We start from the raw sequence: 26,129 nt of genomic DNA, 5'->3' as shown, positions 1-26,129 counted from the left end.
TCTTCCACATATGCAAACACAAAGAGGTCAATTTACATTGGGGTTTTTTAACAGGTCTTTATTGCTTAAGTACATTTGGCGAGATAGCCATAACATAAACCTCACGTCCAGCATTACTTGGCAACACATTTCCCAGCTGGAAAGAAAATAAATTGGATTTTTTTCCTTTGTGCTAATGCCACATTTTTTGAATGCTATTTTGGAAGCTAATCAAGAGGTGGCTGCTCAGCATGCCTCTTCATTCCTGATGGCTTTTCAGTGCAAAATAGCCAGCAGCAGCTTCCTGAAGTCCCCAGAGGTATCAGATCGGACAGCTTCAGCTAAGGACTTCTTGTACATTTGCTGGAACTTCTCCTGTACTGCTGGCAGGTCGCTCTGAGAAGACATCAAGAGCCTCTTTAGAAGAGTGGGATGTGCTTTGAGCAACACGTGTTGCTCCTATCAGGACCCTTGGGGTCTGATCCCCAGACCTGGGGGTCTGGACCCTTGGGGTCCACCGCACCCAATGGAAGGAGGAGAGGACAAAGCAGGATGTCTAAATATCTCGAAGGTCTTTCAGCTTACCATTCATGTTTGAGGTAAGCCTGTGTGGTGAGGGGGCACTAGCACCTCACATGTGTGGTGAGGGGGCACTAGCTATGAAGAGGGGTACGGGTCCGTTTGGAGACCCATGGCCAGGAGCACCTCTGCCCTGTGCTCAGCAATGCTGTGCAGGCACAGCCTTAGTGCAATTCCATTGTGGCAAGCAGGGAAAGAGGCACTTCCAAGAGTGTGGCTAAAAGACAGTTTTGTTCCACCCACAGCAGTAATTTTCTGGTTACTATGGGGAGGGAATTAAATGCCTTGTCTTGAGCTTTGCTGTGAAAAGGCACCCACAGCACAGGCCTGATCTTTATCTCTGTGGGGTATTAAATGTTATCATGATTGGACTGTGCCTCAGCAGAAAGCCTACCCTGGAGCCTACTTTCTCACACTATCATCATTGAGAAATATGCTCTCCTCATCCCTGTGAACAACTCCTCCTCTATGTCAAGACTGACACAGCCCTGGGGTGACAACCTACACAAGTTATGAGGAAGGAAGACTTAAAGACTGTTTTTGAGATCTCAAATGTCTTGTGCAGTTTTGTGCTTTTTCAAATGACAATTATCTCCTTTGGCTCTTTATTTTTCTTCCCTGCTCCCCATCTGTGTTTTACCAGCTGGAATCAGAGAAAATTGGCAACATATGTTCATAGGCAATTCTCAATTTGAGAACTGCTACTTTATCATTACTTAACTAGGAATTTGCTTTTTCACATCCTATTGGGGCCAGATCTCCCCATGGGTTAGTTTTAACCAGGTACAGTTGACTCCACTTGAAATTGCCTGCATGCTTTCTGCTTCAGTTCTTTTGAGAACAGAAATATATGTAACATCAAAATTAGAGTTGCCTGGGTACAAAAGCGTGACCATTGCTGTCACTGGGCTGAGATGGCTTGACTGAACACATGATCTACAGGACCCACTCCATACCCTCTACATTTGTATTTCTTCCAGAGCTGATGTGAGGTATGTCAGGTCTCAGGGTACCCTACCTCAGCCCTGGTCACAAGGATGCGAATCAAGGTGTCTTCATCAGTCCCAACTCCTTTCATTGACTTGTGCAGAAGCGTAGCAAAGTAACCTGGGCAGTCTTTGGCACAGCTGACTATAGAAAACAGAAAGAGGCTTCATTATACTTATGTATTTACACTTTGTAATCTATCTTCAACAAGAAGGAAATAAATAAGGAATAAATACAGGAAACTATCTAGAGTTTATGCTCAGACATATAAGCTGGTAGGGCTTTCATCTTGACTGGTCCCCTATCAGCATGCAAGGAGAAGTCTTGGAATCTGAACAGGACATATATTTCTCCATGGGGAAAGTTTGTTACACAGTGAAAATGAAATGAATGAGAATGAGCATCTTTCCTCCTGGAGTTCCTCTTGCCCATCTATTCTTGTGGTAGCTGCTCACTCCACAGCTCACAGGAGCAAGATTTGGGAGAGCCCAGATCCAGATGGATAACAGCAATACCAGTAAGATAACCAGAGCCAGGACACAAGCTTAAATGCCTGTCACAGTCATTCCCAGTGCTAAATTGCTGTTGAAGACCCTGTACATTTCTGTGGTGGCTGGCTAGCATGCTTCTGATGATGCCCAGGCATCTACTGAAAGTTATCAACAGCCATGGCCTCGGGCAGCTTGGAGATGGCCTCCATGTGTTAGAGTGCAAATAATTCAGCTGCATGGAGAGTTGTGTCTAGCAGTTTTATTTCTAAAACCAAGAGGTCCAAATCACTACCGGAAACTGGCTCTTCTTTTCCTGGCAGATGTGACAGCTCAGTTTAGGTCTATCTCAATGGCTGTCACCAGGCTGTACACAGATCCCCCACAACCAATGTCAGATGATGGCAAGAACTAGAAAAGAAAGCTCTTGACACTTTTTTTCTTACCAAGAGTGAGATAAGCCTTCTCAAGATCTCCAGAAGTTTCACTTTTAATGGATTCTTCTATGTCCTTCCCACATACCTACAAGGACAACATAAAGGAGCCTTGAGAGCTGCTGTCTGTGCATGCCATCCTATTGCCATAAAACCAGTATCCAACTTAGGATCCAACAGCAAAAAGCCAATTCAGATCCTTTAGAGCCTTTCCAAGGGAGTAATTCAAGGGCAAAGGAAGTTCTCCTCTGTTATAAGCACTCACAGATTCAGTAGCACCAAGGTCTATGCATCCAAGTAAAGCACAGCAGTTAAGAGATGGATAACCTACATCAATCAGTCACATTGTATCTGGGGGCTTCTAGGACAAAGAAGCTGCAGCTTCTTCCTGAGTGAACACCCCCCCCCCCCCCCAGTTATCAAGCTTCCTCTAAGCCCTCTATCAAAGGCTCTGGATGGCTCCCACACAAAGAAGATAATTTTTGGAGCTTTACCAGCTCTATGAAGTTTTGTTGCTTATTGTCTTTGGCTTCCCAGGGAAAGTTTGCAAACACTGCAGTTGTCCCCCAGCTTTTGTGTTATTCTGTAGGAAAGGGGAAAAACAGACTTCAAAACAGAGTTTATCCTGAAATTCATGAGCCTCAGAGGCTTTTACTTTGCTCTGGTTTGCCTACCAGGTTGGCCCTGCATGGTTTTAGGTCAAAGCTGGGAAGTACACATTCAAGGTATCTTCTGAGGATTAAGGCTTAAGTTCTGCGAGTCCCCAACCTGGTTTACGTCTTCCCTATTTATCTTTCTGCTGCAGAGGAGGACTGATGTTTGCATGGCTCTAATCTTGGCCCACTTCAAGTACAGCCAGGCAGGATGTGGTGGATCAGTTTGGGCAACCTGATCTGCTTGGTTTTAGGAATCAAAAAGCCAAGGTAGTTTGGCTATCAGAGCATTTAGCTGAACCCCCATGGTTTGGGCCACTCCAAGGGAGTATCAGTTAGTGACTGGGTTTGTTCTCCTGCCAAAACCAAACCAAAACTTGGATTAAGCTACAAACATTTTTCCAGCTATGGGTTCCTCATTATGCTGACACTTAAATATGGCCTTGACTGGAGATTTTTCATGTTTGGTGCCAAGGGTTACAGTTTTCTGATGAATCTCCAAGTCATCCTTGGGAAGTTCAGGACTATGAGCCAGAAGCTGGAGGGAGTACACTCTCCTGGGAATAAATGTCACTGCTGAGCTTCCATCTCACTGCAGGAGAAGTCATTGGATCTCCCATTGCTTTGACTTTCTTGGGTCATTTCCATGCGAGAGGTCTCAGTGAAGGTCTCACTGGAGGCCCAGGCAAGAGTAAGATGCCCCTGGTGTGTAACACATGGAAAAGAACCAAACAGGATCCTGCTGCCTGCTTTGCCTTTTGTTTGAAGACAGCAAAATACCTGCACAGGTTGTCTGTCCAGCATGGGCAGAGAGAAAGAGGCAGGAGATGTGCCTCTGCCCAGCCAATACAAGCGTGTGAAGCAGGGGGATCAGGAGGAGAGACCTTGACAGGCTCTGCTTTGGAGTTGGAGAGGAAAAGACCAGAAAATCAAACCCCTGCTTCAGGGCAGGAGTTTGTGAACCTGACATTTGCTGGTCCTCCTGCAGGAGTGGGGACAACCAGCATCAAGCTGCTGTGGGAAGGAAACAACATGGCAACATTTCTTTGGCTGGATGTTGTATAGGTTATGAAGGTTCTTCACTGGCAGAAAACACAGCTTTTATCCCCTACTTCCATAAGATCAGGATCCACTTGTATAAAAATGTCTTCCAAGATCCTTAAAGCATTCAGGAAGTTTTAAATTGGCAAAGGAAGGATCACCTGCTCTACATAGAATCATTTAGGCTGGAAAAGACCCTTAAGATCATTACATCTCATTGTAGGGTCTGCAAACTACATGTCAGGCTCTGTGCAACCCCCATCGTGGAAGAGAATAACTCACCTTCTCGTAGGCTTGAAAAGTAGCTCTCAGCTGACTATAGCTTCTCTTTGCTAAGACCACATTGAAAGCCAGCTCATCTGTTCCCCAGCGGCCTTCTCCTGCCTTAAAGATTCCACATTATTTCTTTGAAGCACTTGTTTATTCACAGTAGAGACAAAAAGTCAGCCAGAACCCTTGATTCACCAAGCTCCAGCCCGTGCCCCCCTTGCCCATTTCTTACACTGCCATCACCCCTGTGCATGGTGCATATAGTCACCCCAAGGTTGCCTTTGCTGCACAGCATGGGGCAAACAGGGACTTTTCCACAATTGCACTTACTTTATAGAGATCTGTGGCATCTTGCACGGCGAGCTCTTCATTGACCTCTTGGGTCTCATCTCGGTTTGCCTACAGGAAAGGACACGACCGTAAAAACCAGATCAATCCCTGGTTATGTTTCGCAGTGGAAAAGAAGATTGTCAGTCTATGGCCTCACGAGTACTCTCGTTATAGCTCTGCTGCCATCTGCTGACAACTGCCTTGTACTGGGGCTCAGTGGGGCTTGGTACAGCTCTGCATGGTGTACTCGTGTTTACCGCAGCTCGTGGCTTTGCTGGCTTTAGAGGTGGATGGAGCCTGTATGGTAAGGTTTCTCTCCAGCTTCATCTGCTGTGTGCTGGGATGCTAATGAGGTTGCAACTCTGATGCCTCTGGTGCAGGAAGGGACTGTCGGGGTGGCATGGACCATACCCTGTGGATGCTCCCCTGTGGCAGCGTGGCCTACTGGTCCATTCCCCTTATGCCAAGGCTCCTTGCCATCCCATGGGTGTTCCTGCTTCCCCCTCAGCCACCATGTGTCCAGAGTAGAAGACAAAGTCAGAGGAAAACCTGATCTGAGTTCGGGGTTAGGCTTGCTTTGAGGAGGGATGGACTAGAGGAGCTCTTGAGGTCCCTTCTCACCCAGCTTGTTCTTTGGTTCTGCTTTCTGCCATTTGTTTCAGTTATTTCTACACTGGTGGGAAGTGGTAGCATGTGCAGCCAGATGCTGGGGTGGGAATGGGGCTGAGATGTACAAACAGAGCTGGGCAGGATGTTCCAACACAGCCCCAAAAGAGCTGAGCTACTGGGTATGTCCAGCACCCTGGGCTCAAACCATGACGTTTCTCAGGAAAGCAGCTGCTGCACCACATGCAGCTACTGCAGAAGGTTCCCAGTACCTGCAGTGAAGTGCTGATGGTTTTCATGGTGCTGGGTATACCCTGATAACTACAAAATATTTTTCTGACTGACCTGTATACTCTGAGAATTCACTTACACTGGGATTCCTGGTAGAAAATATGAAGGACTAATCTATGAAAACCATCTATGAATAATATGTATTTATTTTATGAATTTATTGTATGAATAATGCTCTGGCAAGTATACCCCAAGAGGCTGAAGAAAGCTGTATCAATGCTTTCCAGAATGGGAATCTAACTCTGATGTATTCAGTGATGTGTCTGTTAGATCTTTAAAGCTTCTGCTTATTGAATCTTTCAATTTCTCAGGGCCGTCTGATCAGACTGACCACCATGCTGCATTTCTAGGTGTGATCCTACCCCTATCCCACACACCCTGCCACTCATGGCTGTCCAGCCTCGGGGAAAATCTCTTGGTCCTATCCTGTGTCTTTAAGAACCTATTTGTTCGTTTCAGGTAGGTGGATAAAGTGTGTTCTAATGGTAAATCTGCTTTTTTTTTGGTGAATAGAAAACTACACAACAGCAAGCTTTCTTACTTGTTCTGGATCTATCAGAACTGTAAAATCCTCAGCTGAGACGGAAATCAGATTTTACAGGACTTGGACAGACTTCAGCATAATGAAGCCATGAACTTGAATGGGTATTCTAGCCATTACCGTGCTATAAGTAATAATAAAATAATGCTGTTGTCTACAAAGTATCAGAATTTATATAATTACTTCTGATTTTGTAAATTAAAATTTTATATATTAAAAGCTATAGAGATAGAAGGCTCTTGAGAATGCAGTTTGCTTACTATGATTACCTCATCATTATATTGCATACCACACATTATTACAAATACCAGCTAATACTTATTATAATTACTCAGGGTAGGCAGGATAAAGGAAACATCTCTGTCAGGCAGCAGCATAAGAGGAAAGCCTCCAGCCTTACCTCTAGCACAGTGATTAATATCTTCCGTAGGGAGCCACTTGTGTCACTTTTAACATCAGACTCTAGATCCCTGTCAAAGACTGTGGAGAATAAAAGATTTTGTGAGTGTTCACCCAGTGATAAAGGCTTTAAATGAAGGTGTTTGAAAGACAAGTCTACTTACGGCGTTTGTATGCCTCCTTCACGTTTACAATTTCCTAGGCAAATAAGGGAAACCCATAAATAACTAAATGAATAAATTTAATAAAGACATACATAAACAAATAAATAAACACCCCCTCTCTTTAAGGAAGTCAGTACCATTCCCAAGTTGCGTGAGGCAGGCATGGAGGCAAGAGAAGCCAAGGTACCATTCCCTTCTCATGGTGGGACTCACTGCAGTGCAGAGACACCGAGCCTGGTTCAGGACAGCATTTCAAGGGATGCCTGACTCATGCAGGTGTCCCCCTGGTTTCATTTGTGTTTAGGCATAAGCTAAAGGGCTTTTTGAAGAGAATCCCATTTCCATATCTGGCAGGAGCCACCTGAATGGTTAGAACAGTGTTAAAGCACCCTTTTACAGGCACCTGTGGATTTCTCTATCAGCAGTGTTGCCTCTGTGTCATCCACGGGAGATATAATTAGGACCAAGGAAGGAATTAGAATTATAAGGATGCTGGGGAGGGACTCTTCATTAGGGACTGTAGTTATAGGACAAGGGGTAATGGGTTAAAACTTAAACAGGGGAAGTTTAGTTTGGATATGAGGAGGAAGTTTTTTACTGTAAGGGTGGTGAGGCACTGGAATGGGTTGCCCAAAGAAGCTGTGAATGCTTCATCCCTGGCCAGGTTGGGCAGAGCCTTGGGTGACATGGTTTAGTGTGAGGTGTCCCTGCCCATGGCAAGGGAGCTGGAACTTGATGATCTTAAGGTCCTTTCCAACCCTAACTATTCTATGATTCTACTATTCTATATTGCTGTTAACTCCTGGTATGGCAACCTTACTGCTGCTACCACTGACAACAAGAGTTTCAGCCACAGGAGCTGGTCTGATTCCTTCCTCCTCCTCCTGGGGGGATGCTCTTGGTGAACTCTTTGCCCTGCTACCTAAGGAAGGTCGTGTGTGGTGTCCCAACCTTATTGCTTCGTGTGCAGAGAATCTCAATCAGCAGCGACTCATCCGTCCCAGCACCCTTCATCGCCTTCCGAAGCTCTCGGGCCTCGTACTCACAGGGCAGGTCCAGCAGAGCCAGCACAGCCTTCTCGAAACTCCCACTCAGCTCTCCCTTCAGGACCTCTTCCAAATCCTGTGGGGATAGTCAGAAGGGTTAGTGAAAAAGCTGAGGTGGGATGATAGGTTTTCTTATTTTTTTTTTTTTGGGGGGATGGGTGCGGAATTTAATGATTTCAAAGCTGCATCTGTATTAAAAAGGGACAAAACCATAAAAAATCTTTTCAATACATAGACTTTTTTATAATAAATCCCTATTTTTTTTTTTTGTTTTGGATTAAATGATTGCCCTGTCTTTAAATACCAGCTGATATCAGTCCAGTTTCCTCTTACTTGTTTAAATAAGTGCAACCCAGTGTGTTTAAAAGCTTAACAGTCTGAAACACAACACAGCAAGTTCCTGCTTTGAAAGAGCTGCAGCAGAATGGATCAAAGCTACCAAACTTCTCTTCCAGTTTTGGTTAAAACTGACTTATTGGAAAAAACATCAGATTCTAGAAGTGCTTTGGTGCCATGTGATCAGCATTTTTTCCACCAAAATAGATAGATAGATAGATAGATGATTAGATAGATAGATAGATAGATAGATAGATAGATAGATAGATAGATGGGTAAATCAACCTTCCTATGATCTACTTAATTCAAAATTTAGGAAGACCCAGAGAAGAGCTCGGTGGTGCATGTACGCTGAGAAGGATGCCTACCTATGATTTATTTGAAGCCCTGTCTGCAGCTAACATTTCCTGTAGTATGGGAAGTACTTGACAAGTTCAGAACAACAAACGAGAAGCCCACCTCCAAATCTATTGTTCTCAAATAGCCTCTTACACAATTGTGAGTGAACACTCAGTCTGCTCAAGTCAGAGGCTGACATTGGTGTTGGAGTAGTTTCAACAGCCACCATGAATCTTGCTGCATGAGGCAGAAGGAAAGTGAGATGGTACAACCTGCAGCTCCTTCCCAAGAGAGTCAGGCTGCCCAGGCAAGTAAGAAGGGATGCTACATGCTGGTGTAACCGAGAAGTCTCATGGCATTTACTCATTTCTAATGCCTATTTTTATTAATCCTCATTACTGAACTACCATTTATATAGTCAACATCTTTTATCATGCTTGCTGTTTTATATATAGAAGGCTTTCAGGTTCAGTGCTGCCTGTCTTATTAACTATTAATGACTAGTGACATTAATGACTAATGAGCAAGCAGACCTTAAGAAAATACCAATTTAATAATAAACTCTGCAGGATTCAGATGTTTTTCTAAATGATACATTGGAAGCTTTATTTTTCTTCCATGCAAAATCATTAAGGCAGTCTACATTTCCTCCTCCAGAAATCAAGCGCCCAATGAGACTTCTTAGTTTTACAATATGTATTCTATTTCATCACTGGAAGAAATCAATTCTGCATCTATTAAACGCAACAAAAATACAATGATGTGAGATCAAACAGTTCCTCTGAATTTGCATCTGGTCTGACTTAAAATTTCCCTTTTACATTAATTTTTTCAGCTGAATGTGCTGAAGATGAACACAAACTGAAATATATTTCATTTTAGTTATGAATTATTTTATAGCTCTGTCAGCTTTGATTAAAATGCTCTTGCTCTGGTTAAAGCTGATTTCAAGAAGACCATAAGGCTTAAGATTAGAAATACAATTGGTATTTTAGGAGATAAAATACACTGCCGAATCAGACAGTAACTGGTGTCCTTCTTAAATCTTCTGTGCCTTTGATATTTTCCAAAGCAGAGGCCTGGAGGCTGTATTTCTAGCAGGTACACAGTTTGAAACAGAGAGGCCATTTATTCCACAATACCTTGCTATAGAGAGACTTGTATTTCTGTTTTATTTGTTGTCTCTGCCCTGATGTTCGACTCAACAAGATTTCAATGATTTTCTTTTCGTCAGTTCCTGAAAAAGAAGTTGTGCACAGGACTCATTCAATCAGGAGGAAGAGAAAACATGACCTCTACAGAGAAAAAATCGCTATACACGTATCCCCACTGGTGTCAATGTCAGGGTTTGCAGCACCTAAGATTCTTTTGAGGATATATTTAACTGTAGTCAGCTACAATGTTCAGACCATAAAATAAAATTCACCATCTCATGCCGCTTATATTTTATCAGAGGAATTGAGCCTTCTGTTTGAGAAGGTCAGAACCTGCTCCTAAAATCAGTGTCCACGGGCTGACATATACATTTTTGGTGGCAAAGCTTGTTTGAGTAGTCCCGAGGGATCAGCCACCAGATCCAGTTCATTAAGCATGCAAACACCTATGCTGGCACAGCAGAATGAACAGTGTGGGGTGAGAGTCTGGGGTAGGTTTAAATCAGCTTCATTAACCCACAGCCTGGATGCAGAGCCTGGTCAAAATGGGGTGTGCTTTGTGCTAAACCGAGTCAGGAAGAGGAGCAGGAACCAGCCTTCATGGTCTGAGACTCTGCTGCTGCTGTTCTGCTTGGCAAAAGTAAGTGAGAGGGAAGTAGGAGCATTGGGTGCCCTAGTCATGGGCACCACAGCAGCTACATCTCCTGGGAACGCACAGGGGAGCTGAACTCTCCAGGAGAAAGCCCTCAGGCAGCGCTGAGATGTAACTTAAGCAATGGATGGAAACAGCTTACTAAAGGCAATGACCTTGCTGTTGCACTTTTCTTGCCCTCAGATGTTTGCACTGAACAAAGCTGCCTGAAGGCATTTGTTATGTTTGTGGCTAAAGGGACAGGATGGCAGCGATGTTACCTGGATGCCTGAAACACACAGTACAGTAGCTATTGTACTAACACGTATCCTGGTGCACTTGTGTCTAACGGCCAGAAGCTTGTCTCACACATTATTTCTTCAAGACAAGTATTGAAATGCAGAATGTGTATGTGACGGGGACCACCAAAGTGCCCATAGCATATAAAGGGTTTAGATAGCAGATGAATGGCATCAAGCCTTATGCCAGGTCTGCTGATCCATGTGTGTCACACTGGTGGACACTGCCCAGTGCTCTCCATGTGCTCTTCCATCTATACTGTGCATCCACTTAGTGGGCTTTATGCCATGCCTCGCCTCAGGCTCTCAGGAGCAGGGACTAACAGGAGTTTCCAAGGAACTAGAGATGATAAAAATACAGATGATATTGGCATTCAGCAACAGCCGATATGTTTCCATCCCTGCATGTCACCACCAGGTACTTACAGGACAAGTTTAGGGTATCTTGCCCAGTTCTTCCTGCTTAGAACCAAGGGAGAAGGAATGGTTCAATTTGAGAAGGAAAAGCACTCGTACCTGACAATGTGGGGTGAAACCCTCAGTAGGACAGTCCCCTGGGGAACTGTCTGGAGGGGGCTCGGTAGGACAGGAACAGTTCAGCACTTAACTAGCTGTTATGTTATGAATGTCAGTGCTATGCCAGGAAGAAAGGCTTAAATACATGCTTACTGTGCAAATGCCTGAAGTGAATTAATTCTGGTCTCGTGTGCTGCCAGGCTGTTCTTCCTCTTCTGGACATGGTCATCCCTGTGCACCTGAGCATCCCATGAACCCTGTGCATTCCTCATTCTCATCAGTGCACTGTCAGCCAACTTACTTCAAACTACCTTAGAAGATGGTGGAAGCCAGTATTCTTGGTTAAAAATCATTGGTGCAGATTCTCACACCATATGTTCCTTTCAGATGATGGAGTTGCACTAAGCTCTGACAAACATACAGAGGTGGTGATATTTCTATGGGTCCCTGAAGGCCTGGGAAAGGACATATAGCCATGACCTTAATCTGATCTGACTGGCTAGACTCCATGACTGTCATAAGAGTCTTAGCTTGATGTTCCTATTGCAGGGAGCAAATATCATGTTTACCCCAGTCCCCTGCAGCCAAGCAATTAACAAACTAGATCCTACCAGTATTTGAGGAACAAACTGGCTTCCCTTCCCATATATCTTAATCATATAAAACCTCATGGGTGTGCATGTTCTTTGAGTCACTAGGTGACAGAAAGCATAAAGAAACTGGAACAGTTGGTTTGCCCTAAGATTATGTATATGCTTTTTATAATTTTGAATTGACCTTTGTATACAGAACAAGAGCTTTCTTACCTGCTCCTTTGCAGGCACTATGTATTTTCTTGGCATCTCGGTCTGCATCAAAACCATGGTGATGGTGTTTATTGGCTGACTAGGAAAACAGAGGCAAAACAGACACATGGGAAACAATTTTGCATTAGTCTGAATGACAGCAGTTTGGGCCTGGTTCTTGCTTGATCTTTGTTCACATCATCTAAACCATGAAGTTCACACTGGGCTTTGATGAAATACTGTATCATCTATCACTAGGGCTCCTAAAATGGGTCCACAAATAGTTGTCACCACATGACATACGGTGCTGACCCTATATAACTTTGTTCTGCCAGTTCAGGCTTGTTCAAACAATTTAAAGGTAATATCTTCATACTAAGCATCTTAATGCCAAATCAAATATTATTTGTTTGTACCACTTTAACAATAGGCCAATATAAATGCCTTATCAGATGTGTACAGAACCAGGCCCAGTCTCTGAAGTACATTTCTAAGTATTACGAGCTTACAGTCCCAATCACCTGAATAAAAACTGGTCCTGCAAGCCTTTCTTGCATCGATGCATTCATGCGAACAAGATAATTGGAGATATATAAGGTGATAAAGTTGTTGGGGCTTTATTTTGGCAAAATATGTGGTTACCCGGTGCTAAACCTATCCAGGACAATAACTCAGAGTCCACAGGGCAGTGGCAGTTTACAGCCTGACATATCAATGTAAACAGAAAACCATGCCTGCTCCTACTAATCTGACAAGCTGTGAATCACAAGAGCCGAAATGCTGTCATACTCTATTCTGCTGTTTCTCAGACAAGGGTAGAAATATCTGAGACCAGGTCAGCAGCATTCTCAATACCTGTAATGATGAATCAGATCTTTTAAAAGCCTAAACTCTAAAATAATACTGAAAATAGGTCCTAGGCTCTTAAATCAAGTAGAACTAACTATATGCACACCACGGACTTGTGGGGTCTAAGTAGGCACTGCAAGTGCTTTGGCATTTCCACTCAAATAGCAGCATGTGGATCAGGCTACGTGCTTTGCAGGGCTTCCAGGCACTGACACCACCACTGTTAATTAAGGATTATGATACCCCAGGGCATGGCAGTCCTTGTGACGTCCTCCTTCAAAACAGCTTAAATGCCCTTCTGAAAATGCCACCAGCCTTCTGAAGAGCAGAAAAGGTTAAATGGCTGATTAACCTCCTTGTCTTTGGGGACCCGATAGGGCAGAGGCAATTCCTGAGAGACATTAGGCATAAGATCATTCTGCTTGTGCGATAAAGAGAATTTCATCATATGGCTGTGGGCCAACCTCTGCCATGTACCCATCTGGCCAGAGAACAACCTGTTTTATTTACAAGTATAGCTATAGCCTGGAAGTCTGCTGTTGGTCTTCATCAAAAGTTTCATGCTGATCTACTAGCTCTGGTGGAAGAACTACAGCTCTGGTTAAAGGAATCCTCTGTCAAAAGACAAAGTATCTTTTCTGAAGGAGAAGACCCAAATCTAGTCCCTACACTGCTTTACCAATGTACCTTTGTGATAAAGACCATTTAGGTACCTGGCTTTTCTAATGCAGTTAGCAGCTAGGATACAACTTACTACTAGTGGCAGCTGCTGTACTGCAGCCATCCACTGAAATCAGAAGTTACTTTTACAGCAATAACAATTAGTAAGGTACAGCAACAATGCAATAATTCCTCTTCATCTCTAGCACACAAGGTAACACTTTCATTGCCACATCATTACCACAAATGTTGCTTATAAGCGTGCATCCTACTGTATGCTCAACACACACACTTCTCCAAACCTTTCAAACAAGGTGGAAATAGATGCATATAAATAACTAATATTTTATAGTGGAAGATTTTCTTTAATAGTCTTCAAATTTCTCAGAATTTTGTCAAATGGGAAGGGGAAAAGCACAAAGTTAGAAAATGGATGCACTGATCACTGCCTTTATCCAGAATGAATTGCATTCCCATTTTTCTATTATGACAGGGTGTACATGCTTCTCCTTTGATGGAATCATGTACAAAAGATCAATTTTTTTTTGCACAACACACTTGAAAATTAAGGAGCTCTAATTTCCTCCTTCTTTTCTGATTGCTACACCCTCATTATCATTCTAGTGAGAATAAACCTCACCTTTGTTCTCTGTAATGCCAAAACAAACAATGACAGCTGATCAGACTCAGTGGGTGATGAATCTGGCGGAAGACAATAATGGGATCCCACAACACAACAGAAGTTTACTCTGGATATACACCCCTAGGATGCAAAGACTGAATGCACAATGGGCCTCTGCTCTGGAGAGCTGCACAGGCTGGTGTTGACACAAGAAGTGTGGTCCAGGTGCTCCTCAGCATGTGGTGGACTCAATGAGCATCATGGAGTCGCATTCAGGAGGATGCTCTACTGTCTGTTCAATTGAGTGTGTCCTGCAGACAGCACTGGTGCCAGCATGGTTTTCCCCTCTCTGTAATACTAAGTTTAACATGCAAATTGTTTTGCAACACTTCAGTCCATACTTTAACATATACTTGGCAGTACTGTTGGAGTTACCACTATGTTGGCTAATGTGCTCCTAATTACTTGCATCTGTGTCATGCCCTCTGGAGCAATCCCAAAGGACACTGTAAGCTGGAGAGACAGTATTCCTGCATTTCCCTGCGCAAACTAGAAAGCTATTTGCAGGAACACGGTACAATACCTGAATAAAGTAAATGATGGTGACATTGAAATATTGTTATTTATACTGTTAGCATGCTTTCAGATAATGTTCACGCCACTCACACAGTTGATGCTGCTGTCTTTGTTAGGCAGCCAGTACTGAAATTATTCTAGAGTCATTTGCAAGGAATTTCTTTGTGAGGGTAAGGACCAGGGAAACAGCTGAAAAATCTGTTCTGGAGCATATAATACAGAGAAAAGCACTAACATATCAAATACATAGATTTGACTACTTTGTAGCATCCAAGTACTATTCTGATTTATAGATCCCCAACAGTATGTTTCTAGATCACTCCAATAATATGAATTGAGAACTGTTGCTCCACAATCACTTTCTACTGACCAGGGAAGGTGATGCACTGGTGAGAAATGAGAGGAAAAATGCTTCATCCCACTTTTCAGTCATTCAGCCTGGACAGAAACACCCATGCAAACACCCAAAAGCAAGGAGCTGGTCTGTGCTTTGCCTTATTCACTAGCAGTGATGGGCTGTGGCACCTTCTCATACGAATGCTGCTAATGCAGCTCCTGCTGTCCCAAGCCTGCACAGACACACCTCATTCTTGTAATGTCATTATAGGACTTTGAAAGAGTGGTTTGCTCTCTTACACCTTGATGGTTTATCAGTTATGCTCAGGTTTTAGTGAATCTCTAACTCCTAGGTGTAGCTGTTGTGTTTGTCTATAACACAGCTGCAAAAGGCAGGAAGATGGTAGCATTAGCAACTGAAATAACATTGTGGATTTATGAGGATTCATAAAGACATAAATAACAAAACACAATTCACGGGAAAATCACATGGAAGGGAAGGAACACCTGATTCTTAATGATTTTCAGGGCATGTTTGTTTTAAAGCACCAAAGGAATCTATTGGGTCAGCTCTGCTGAAGCCTCTTGTCTTCAAATAAATAACTGTAAAACATTAAATGATGTGCCTGGGGTATATCATAGTACTAGCAATACTAGCATCAGCTTTAAGATAGGAAAGCTGATACACTGGGTGACTGTCAAGGCCAACTCCTGAGTCATCTGGAAAGCCCTGGTTAAAATTCACCACCTGCTGGGTCCCAACCTTGATCTTTCCCACTGATACAGCTTTCCCATGCAGGAGAGGGAGAGCTGTCTCAGAACTGACTTGCTTCCTGCCTTGTGCATTTTGACAAGTTGGTTTTCCTGCAAGGGATAAATGACAAAAGAATTTGATGCTCAATGCCATTTCTAACTTGTAAGCCTTTTTCTTTCAAAATTATGAGCAGAATCACTTCACTATAGTTCTTGGTGTAGAGTTAGGATCTTCGATTTGAGTGGTTAATGACTTGCAAGTGTTGTAGCAATTTTGGTGATAGCATGGTGTGGAGTCTGAAATACCAGGTGGACAGACTGAATACAAATATTGCAGGTGAATATAGGATGTAAGGGAACTTCCTTTCATAAACTGGTCCAGCTCCCTCTACTCAGTCACTTTGTTTTCTTCTACATTTCTCTCCAATACTTCTGTATTAATCAGTGCAACCAGAGTTCAGGTGTTAAGAAATCTCACTTCCAGCCTAGCTGTATTCATGGCCTGTGTCCATGTGTTTTTAATGCCAACAGTATTCCTTAGCTTGAACAGTTTTTGCCTCACTCAAGCATATTCTATACAGCAATCGTTTTCCCTTGCAGCTTTGGCTAGAACTGCCAAGGACTTATTTCTGTTAAACTGGATAGAGTGTAACTAATCTAAAATTAACACTTCCACCTTGTTGTAAAGTAGTTTTTCCTATTGTAAATTACATTTGCCTTTAAGGAGATGTAGGATGAGTTTATAGTTGAAGATGGTCTGCAATGCTTAGAGGAGCATTTGGAGACTGTTCTTTGATGATCAGGGGAATGGAGCACCTCCCACATGAAGACATGCTGAGACAGTTGGGGCTGTTCAGCCTGGAGATGAGAAGGGAAACCTTAGAGCAGCCTTTCAGTAGCTGAAGGGGGCCTATGAGAAATCTGGAGAGGGACTTTTTACAAGGGCAGGTAGGGACAGGACAAGGGGGAAAGGCTTTAAATTGAGAGAGGGGAGGTATAGATTAGAAATGAGGAAGAAGTTCTTCCCTGTGAGGGTGGTGCGGCCCTGGCACAAGCTGCCCAGAGAAGTTGTGTGCCCCATCCCTGGCAGTGTTCAAGGTGAGGTTGGACAGGGCTTCCTTTTCCACCTGGTCTAGTGGAAGGTGTCCCTTCAAGGGGTTTGGAACCAGATGATCTGTAAGGGCCCTTCCAATCCAAACCGTTCTGTGACCCTGTGATTCTATGAAAACAACAGAAAGGGCAGCTTCTCGGGATGATGCTTCCAGTGCTCACCCACTGCAGTTCTAACACAGATCGATGCTCATAATGCACATGGATAAATGCAGACAGATCCTTACAAGCAAATCACTAGGAAGAGTCAGCAGGAGTGTAGCTGCTGACCAGAGCACTTGAGATGCAAGTCTGATAGCTATGGGCAGAGCTCAAAAAGGGCTGGATTGATCCAAGGATGTTAAGTGCCTACCCCAGTCTTCACTTTTGACAGGTCCATTTTATATGCTTTGCTTAGTGTATGACTAATTTCAAGCTTCTCTTTGGTTGCTGTTTTCATTTTTCTTCAGCTTAAGAGAAATAAAAATTCAATGTCAAAACAGCAGCACACAGAAGGTGCAGACTGACACAGCCGTGCTCTTCACAGCACAGACTCCTGCATGAATGGGGTCTGGAATGAAAGGCAAGGCAGTATTCAGTTGTCCAGAGATAGGTATCTGGTCCTATTAGATAGCCCCTGGGTTAGAGATGCCCCTGGGTTAGAGATGCCCCTGGGTAAGCTGCCTGCTGCTGGTCAGAAATGAGTGGTCTCTTGCTGGACTCTCATCTGTCAACTTGGTGTGGATGTCTCACATACCTGAGACTGGGTGGTTGCTGATGGCGGGCAACAGAATCACGCCACAGCTATTTCACCAGTTTTCTTATTCTTCACACATGTTTAATTAAGTTAGCAAAAATGCATTGGAGGAAACTGAGGTTTTCAAAAGAATGACATAAACCAGTTCTATGTGGCAGCAACCTGCGCTGTCCTTTCTACCAAGCAGGTGAGCACCAGAAACCCCTTTGCCTGGTCTCCCACAGGTTTACATCTGCCTGGCTGACTTTGTTGCCTCTACTGCCTACAGCAGCTGAAGATAGAATTCCTGTTACGGGTGCAGTCATAATGGCCCAGTACTGTGTGGATTCTCTAGTGTCTAATAAGGGTTGAGCTCATGCCTCAGTCTTCTGTTTAGGGATTTCTAATACAGTCTCTTCTCAAGATTTTCAAGGAACGTAGCAGACACTAATACTTTCATGTATTGTAACATCCTGCTGATAAATTGACTTAAAAATTGCCTAATGGGTTCAAATATTTTTAGCCAAGGTAACATATATACATACTGCAGTGTCATGCATCCTGTTTCTTTAAGAAGCCAAGCCCCAAACGATCCATAATGTCCCAAAGGTGAGCACAGGAGCACCAGAAAAACAAACTGAAAACCCATCACAGAGAGGAAGCTGTGGAGCCTGTGGAGATTTCTCAGTTCTCATCACACACAGTCACTGAGTCACCGGCTCAAAGACCTTCGGGGAACCTCCTCTCCAAGTAATGAACCAGTTCTCCTCCCTCTCGGCACTGTCAGGACTGGTTGGGGCAGAGCTGATCTGGCTGTAGGCAATGAATAAGTGAGCTGACATCTCAAGGTGCCTTCCAGTTCTAGGATTTTCTCTATTTCTCGTTTTGTGTGAAGAAGATTTATTCTCTCTGTCTACCAAGAAAGGTACCAAACCAGGTACTCACCTTGTTAGCATAATAAACGATGGGACTGGAGCGCTCATCTTGTTAGTTAAATTGTATCTAATATACTAGGATCACAGAAGACAGCTTTTGGCAAATGAGCACCCACATGATGAATTTTTTATCAGTACACTCAGAATGAATTGTTTATCTTGGCAGGAGCCTTTAATGAAGCACAATGCAACTGGAATTCAAGGTTAACTAGGCTAACAGTACCGGGCAGGAAAAGAAAAGGGGTGAATATTGTCTTCGATCTTGTGGTTTTAGTCTTCTGGTGTATCGCACATTGTCAGGGTAACATCCTGTTAGCAGAACAAACTCTGAACTTTCACCCAAAGGGACAGTCCTAATCACAGCCCAAATCTCATCACTCATTTTTAAGCATTTCCGTGTGTTAAGAATAAAACATAAGAACAAACATGGGAGTAGGCTGCTGTATTTTGATTCTGATCTGCTTTCAAAGATGGACTGAAAGCATGGCGCTAGCTTTGTACCTCAATAGTCTGATTTACTAATCAGACATTGCCAGTCCCAAAGATTTTTTTATACCTTAGGCCCCTTTGAACTGGGTAAATTTTTGGATCACAGCAGAAAGTATGAGTTTAACAAGAACTGTCACAGTCTCCAACCCCTACATAAGATATATTATTCTTAGATAATAATGTCACCCTATTCTAAACCTATGCATTCCTAATAGAAAATACATCTTCCTGCTTGTGTCAGTAAAAAATGCAGTTGAGACTGGAATGAACATCAACAGAGAGGAGGAAAAACATCTTCAGCTGTAAGACCCAACCTGCCTGACAAGCAGCATACCTCCCTCACCCATGGCAAAGAGCCTGGAGACATGTCTCACACACCTCAGAGCTGAGGGTGGAAGAACTCTTGGAGGCAGAGGATTGCCCCTCAACTGGAAGCTTCTGGCTTTGCCACGGGATGGACAAGGGCCCGAAGACAATGGGCCCTGTGACTTGTGGCTGCTTTCCACACAGCAAGGCCCTGTTCTTGGCTCTGTTAGCCAGCCTGGCACAGGGCTGCAAATATTCCTTGGAGACACGAGGGTGACTTGCTCAGAAAGCTCCAGACCATCAATCAGAGAGGGCAGAAAAGCAGACAAAAGCAGACAAAAGCCATTTCATTTTGGTGTATAGGTAATTTCATGAGAAAGGCTTCCAAGTATCAGAGCTCTTTAATACAGTGGAGAACTAAAAGAAACAAAGAACAATTACTACTACACAAGGTCAGGTGTCACCTAACTGGGAACGGCTGCTCAGGGGTGAGGATATCTGCCATTAGATAATGGTGGGTTCTCCTATCATCCTTGCATCAGAGAAAGATGTTCTACAAGTTCTTCAGTGAAATTCAAACAGTTGGGTGCAATTATTCTGGTAGGAATTTATGTGAAATGTAAAGGCTTTTAGCACACAGGTCAGGGTAGATGGGCACTAAGATTTAAAATCAAACAGAAGCAAACAGCTGTGGCATGTTGGCAACGGGGCAGTATCAGCAAGCACCAGGGTTTGTTCCATGGTAATAAAAAGGTGGGGCTGCTAAACACCTATTTGACTTATGTCAATTGGCAAATGCTACCTTAAGGACTGTGTGTGTCCTTTCGACCACAAGGTTCCTTCCTTTGTTGTTTTGTAGAACATACCTGTCATTTTTGTCTGCTCGAGTAATTTTCCCAGTCAAACACAATATGTACCTGGAAAATTGCCATCTGCCTCTTTGACTGCTCAGAGAATGGTATCAGTGTCTCTGAATGCCACCCGCCATCTGCCAGGCAGGCTGCCACTCTCCCAGATCCTCACTGCTGTTTTAGGTCTAACAGCTGTACAACAGCAACATGTACTGTTGGGTGAGTTTGTTGCTATGAGAAATAAACCAATTTCTATATGAAGTCAATACTGGATAATAGAATATATGCAAGTCATGTAGATCAGACTTTATTATTCAACAGCCTTTGCAATGACTCAGTGACTCTTTCCAAACGGAGGTGTGCAACTAACCTTATGTTCTACATCTGAAATTAAACTACAGTGACAAGAAGATCCTAATAGAATTAGTAGCATTTACTTTTTCCTATTACAAACAATTGGCAACAATGAAGGTAATTGCTCTGACAGTTACTCAAATGGCAAAATTAAACCCACCTCTCTCCTACAACTCCTGTTTCCAAGTACCTGGTAAAATATCATTTCATAATACCTTATGGCTAATTTTTTATGCATTCCATTTATTCACACTAATCAACATGATAGAGAAGTCCACAATTAAGAGAAAAAAATAAGCTGGGGGGGGGCAGTTCTCTCATGGCTGAGTTTGACACTGGCCAGTTTTAACGTGTTCAAACCTTCCTGTGGCTGGTGGAACTCCTTAACACAGATTACTTTTAAAACCAGAGTTAGCTACCAAGGTACCATGCACTGGGAATGCTGAAGTTGCAAAACTGCAGCGTTTATTTCCAGGGGGCTCAATCCGGATGGTTAAATACAGACACCTTTGAGATGTGCCAGAGCACCTGGCACCTGCATGGGGCTGGCAGAGGCGACACAGGGCTGACAGGGACCTGACTCCCCTGATGTGGCAGCTGAAGCTGAGGCAGAAAAGGACACCAGAGATCTCCAGAGATACCATGCCTGTGTTTAAACATGAGTCAAGTCCTTTTAGTACTTGTCTTGCAAATAGAAGCAGAAAAACAAAAGTGGCAAAAAATGGCTTTATTCACCTAGGACAAATCTAGAATTTCAAGTCTGGAATAATTCTCTGTTACACTGGGGGTCGACTTGTCTACTTTTATTTTATTGACTATAATGCCTGATTGGAAAACAGTTTGTATCCTGGGCCATTAGGAATAATGATAACTAAAATGGTTGGAAACTGGCATATTCTGACTTGTTCAGCTCTTCCCCAGTGCTTTGAACAAGAAGGTGTTTCTGTCTTCTGCAGACTGTGGGCTTATGGCCAGGGACTTGAACAAGGATCCACTGTCACTGAATAACTGGTTTGCCCAGTGAAGTAACAAATAGCAATTGCCCAGTGAAGTAACAAATAGCAAATGAGCTTTGAGATGAGATAATAAAATCACACTGTGGTAAGTAATACTTGTACTAAGGAAACATTTCTACAAGGATAGAAATGTCCATAGGCAACACAGAGGTCCTTGTGGTGTTTGTGAGACTATGCCTAAGAGGCAGGTACATTCTTCAGGTTGTATCTCATAGCAGCCTTCCAATATGTGAAGGAGGCCTACAAGGATGGTGGAGAGAGACTTCACCAGGGACTGCAGCAACAGAACAAGGGGTAATGGGTTTAAACTTAAAGAGGGGAGATTTAGGTTAGATATAAGGCAGAAGTTCTTTACTGTGAGAGTGGTGAGACACTGGCAGAGGTTGCCCAAGAAAGCTGTGGCTGCCCCATCCCTGGCAGTGTTCAAGGCCAGGCTGGACAGGGCTTGGAGCAACCAGGTCTAGTGGAAGGTGTCCCTGCCCACAGCAGAGTGGGTGGGTGGAACTAGATGATCCTTAAGCTCATTTCCAACCCAAACCATTCTGTGATTCTATGATTCCATGTTATACTTACTTTTTCACCTTCAAGTTCTCAAACTCTGGCTCACAACAAGCTGCCACCTGACTCTACATTATCGAGTCCTCCCTGGCAGAAGGTTTGGGCTGCTTTACAATGAGAAGATATAACTTAAGGGAATCCCAGAGAATCTGAAATAGTGGTTTAAATTAAAAACAGAACTCGCCCACCCCCCAGCTTCATTCAAGTCACAGACATCACAGAGGACAACAGAATAATGCATGAAGAGTCTTCTTGGATTCTTCAGAGACAGAAGATTAAAAAACAATTACACAAATCCACAAAAAGTCAAAATCCATCAAACTTTTCAAACCACCGTATCATCAAAATCACTGTTGCTATTGCCAAAAAGTCCCCAAAGCACCTCAGTCACAGCAGAGCAGCTACCCAGATTTTCAGGTGGATTGATTCTGCTTGTGGTAATTTGAAGACAGCAGAAATACAGGTAAGCTTGATGCAAGACTGCAAACAGAGAAGGTAACTACAGACTTTAAATCTCTAAGGATGTGCAGTCAAAAACGCTGATTGTGGAAAAAAGCCACCGGCTCAAGTTCAGAGAGCAAAAAGCATGTGGAAATACGCAGGAGTGGTAATGTTGCATCAGTTACACCTCTTAACTGAGAGCTCAGTTTCTAAGAGAAAGGTACATTTTGGAGCTGGTTGGAAATCTTTTGTTGAAAGCATTTTTTTTTCAGTAAAATTTTATACTTTGGTTCAAATTACCATGTTCACAGAGATATTAATTTTGGTGAAAGCTCCATTTTAAAATGAGACATTTTGATATGTCTCAATGACATATCAAAAAGTGAAAAGTTCCATTTAAACATCCCCGTAATGGAAACTTTTCTTTGAACAATGCTTAGCTTTCAGTGAAAACCTCATTTAACAATGACGTTTTGAAATAAAAGAAAGTTTAAAGCCTAAATCCATTTAACCAAATAAAATACTTGTTTGCTTCATTTTATATTTCTTGCAGCGAATTTGGGCTATCAAAAAAAATCTCATTTCTGAAATTTGAAAGCAGACAAAATTTTGGAAAAGATGCAATATTCAACCAAATGAAACCATCCAGTTTTCCCCAGCTTTCTAGTGCCAGTATTGACCATGCAAGAGGAGCTGCCTATGCACACTGCAGTGTCCCCCAAAGCCACCATCAACCACAGCAACAGATGCTGCAACACCACTGTGCCCCTTTCATCCTTCATGAGAGAAGTGCTTACTGGCTCATCTGCTGACAAACTGGTAGTCCCTACGGTTGTTTTCCGTATATCCTCTGAGAGATTGTAAGACTTGCTCTGGAGGTTTAAAAAACACAATACACAAGACACTCGTGAACCTGTGGTTGCAAAACACGCCACTAGGAGAAAGAAAAAACTTCAGCTGAAAAGCTCTGTTAAGAACTTAGTATCTTCAGGGTATTCCAGAAGCAGTTCTCTGATACAGATGCAGGCATTTCTCCAAGGTTACCTGGAATTTCCTAGGGACAAATGCAGAATGATGCAATTCCCAGATGAGTCATGGGCTGAATCATGGCATTTTCATCAACATGGGCTCACACCTCTTAGCACTGAAGCCTATGGCACAACTCTGGTGTACTGCACCTATATCTAAGCCACCAAGTCCAGCTTGGAGCTCATACAACGGCTAAACCTGCCTGAGATGCAGTGTTGTGATTTCTTTTCACTAGTGGCTAGTTTAAAACTGAACTGAGTATGCTTGCTCTACACTGCATTCAGTGTACTATCCTATACTCCAGGGTCAGAGGAGATGCCGGCTGGCAACCCTACAATGTATGCTTATGTTGACACACAGGGCTGAGCAGCAGAAGCCGCCTTGGCCTTGTTTCCTATGCAAAGATAGGTTGACTGAACTGCTCACTTCTCTCCCCTTATGCAAGCAAACAGTCTACAAAAGGATGGAACCACCCACCCTTTCACAGGGAGACAGAAAGCTCCTTGGCTTAATAGCTGGAGCTTTATGCAAATGGCATAGGGTCTCTTGCTCAGTGTGCCCAAGAAAATGTCTTGGAGAGCTGGTCCAAAAGCAGCAGATGCTTGGCATCTCTCAAGGCCTTGCTGAATTTGAATTAAAAAAAACCAGTCATGTAATAAAATAATACAAATCTTAGAGAAACTAATGTAACATTAGCTTGTATCAGCAAACAGGCTGCCTTCTATTGACACATGCTGTAAAACAGCAGGTTGTCAGCATTCAAGGAGAAAATGTGCTGCTGAATAAATACTGCCTTTAATTAGTTTTAAAATTGGAGCTAAACCCTCTGAACTTCTTCAGCACAAGCTCCTTAACTTTCAGAAGGACTGAGCATTCACAGCTACCACACACAAACTTTTGATCATCAGGTTGTTTTGAGGTTAAATATCTTTATGAAGATTTAGATAGCTATTATTAAACACCCAAACATTAGCCAAAATTGACTCAGTTGAAACTCAAGTTAATTTGATGTAGTAAATCCTGACACATAGATTTTAATCAGGCCCTTCTGTGAGCACTGCACTTTGAGATTAATCCTGTCCCTGGGATAAACAGCCACATTTTGAAAGTGCTTGCCTTTGGGACAGGAAGTTTTTCCTACATCTTTAGGGAATTATTTTAGTGTTCAGAATGTTCCAACATAAATTTGCTAAACTAAGATTAGTCTTCCCATGACATCATACACATCGTCTCTCTACCTCAAAATTAAAGTGCTGGCCTTTTTAACTAAGCCACAATAAGCATTAAAGCACTCATTACAATAACAGTTTCATTATGCATGTACTGCAACTAAGCAATGCTACCGGCTACATACAAGTTTCCAACCCACACTTAAAAGTAGATTTTGAACTTAAATCTTCATTTGCGCTGTATTAATGTCATTTAAAATGAAAATTAATAAAAATAAAACCAGCAAATTGTTGCATTCTTGACAATTCAAATTAAATAACTACTTACATGTGAACTGCCCATTTTTGCTTAGCCTGAGTGTGGAAGATGCAATTCTTCTGCTCTTCAATAAAGGAAGCATACAGATGGGGCAGTCAACTTTTACTAGAGCAGCTAAGTCCTACCCAACCCCACGTTAATCAATAACTTCTGACATTATTTAAATTCTAGTCATTTCCAGGTGGGGTGTATTCATGGTGGCTTTATTATCTAACACCACATCCTGTTGGGTCATGGAGCTGGCTGCTTTCTCCAAGAAAATCAGGATTTCACAATGTAAGCCTCCAGATTATATATACTCACTTATCTAATTGTTATTACAATGATTTACAACAGATAGTTATGGTAGTGCCCAACACGAGCTTTCAAACATTGCAGAAGGAAGGATGCCTCCACTGAAGAGTTTGTATCAGATCTTATAGAACCTAGTAGCATATAATGTGTAATTGGGGACCCTCAGCTCCTACAGAATATTTCAAACATAATCTCACTGCTTTTATTGGGTTTAGGTAGCAAAGTTTTGGTAGTGGGGGCATTGCACAAGTGGTCTCTCTGAGAAGAGACTGGGGTTGCTGTCATGCCAGTGCCAGCTGACTCCAAGATGCACTCACTGCTGGGCAAAGGTGAGCCCCATCAGCTATGTTCATGGGGACTTTATGATAATATATTGATAAAGGGGTAAAAAATACTGCCCAGCAGCTGTGAGAGAGAAATGAGAAAAACATGAGAGGAAGTGCCCTGCAGATACCAAGGTCAGTGAAGAAGAAGGCAGGAGATGCTCCAGGCACTACAGCAAAGATTCTCCTGCAGCCTGTAGAGAAGACCATGGTGAGACAGGCTGTGCTCCTGCAGCCCATGAAGATCCATGGTGGAGCAGATACCTACATGAAGCATGGAAAGGACCCCACACTGGAGCATTGGGATGTGCCCTGTGGGAAGCTGCAGCCTGTGGAAAGCCTGTGCTGGAGCCGGCTCCCGGCAGGAACAATGGCCTGTGGAGAGGAGCACACATGCAAGAGCAGGTTTTCTGACAGGACCTGTGACCCCGTGGGGGACCCACACTAGAGCAGGGGAAGAACACGAAAAGGAAGGAGTTGCAGAGGCAAAAATTATGGACTGACTGCAACCACCATTCCCTGTCCCCCTGCACTGCTTAGGGGAAGGAGGTGGAAA

At 43.1% G+C, this 26,129-nt stretch overlaps 1 protein-coding gene across 3 annotated transcripts; it reads right to left on the bottom strand.

Moving 5' to 3' along the window:
* Positions 1-33: 33 nt before the first annotated feature.
* ANXA13 (annexin A13) lies at positions 34-26,120 on the bottom strand. 3 transcript variants are annotated; one of them, XM_061447739.1, is made up of 12 exons: positions 24,966-26,119; positions 23,237-23,311; positions 11,890-11,968; positions 9,626-9,720; positions 7,714-7,884; positions 6,763-6,796; positions 6,600-6,679; positions 4,762-4,830; positions 4,444-4,545; positions 2,480-2,555; positions 1,577-1,689; positions 34-375 (listed from the first exon to the last, which is right to left on the bottom strand). In XM_061447739.1, exons 1-12 carry the CDS (start codon positions 24,978-24,980, stop codon positions 256-258), a joined length of 1,029 nt encoding a protein of 342 aa, XP_061303723.1. In that variant the 5' UTR covers positions 24,981-26,119; the 3' UTR covers positions 34-255. The 3 variants fall into 3 exon arrangements, with proteins under 3 accessions (XP_061303723.1, XP_061303721.1, XP_061303722.1); XM_061447737.1 differs by lacking the exon at positions 23,237-23,311 and having other exon boundaries at positions 24,966-26,115; XM_061447738.1 differs by lacking the exons at positions 4,444-4,545; positions 23,237-23,311 and having other exon boundaries at positions 24,966-26,120.
* Positions 26,121-26,129: the final 9 nt, after the last annotated feature.

Source organism: Pezoporus flaviventris, unplaced genomic scaffold (genome assembly GCF_033815535.1).
Source record: "Pezoporus flaviventris isolate CSIRO_AGI_PZ_B2104156 unplaced genomic scaffold, CSIRO_AGI_Pfla_v1 ptg000007l, whole genome shotgun sequence".
NCBI lineage: Eukaryota > Metazoa > Chordata > Aves > Psittaciformes > Psittacidae > Pezoporus > Pezoporus flaviventris.
Note: the sequence above shows the minus strand (reverse complement) of the source record. Positions and strands in the feature narration are given on the sequence as shown.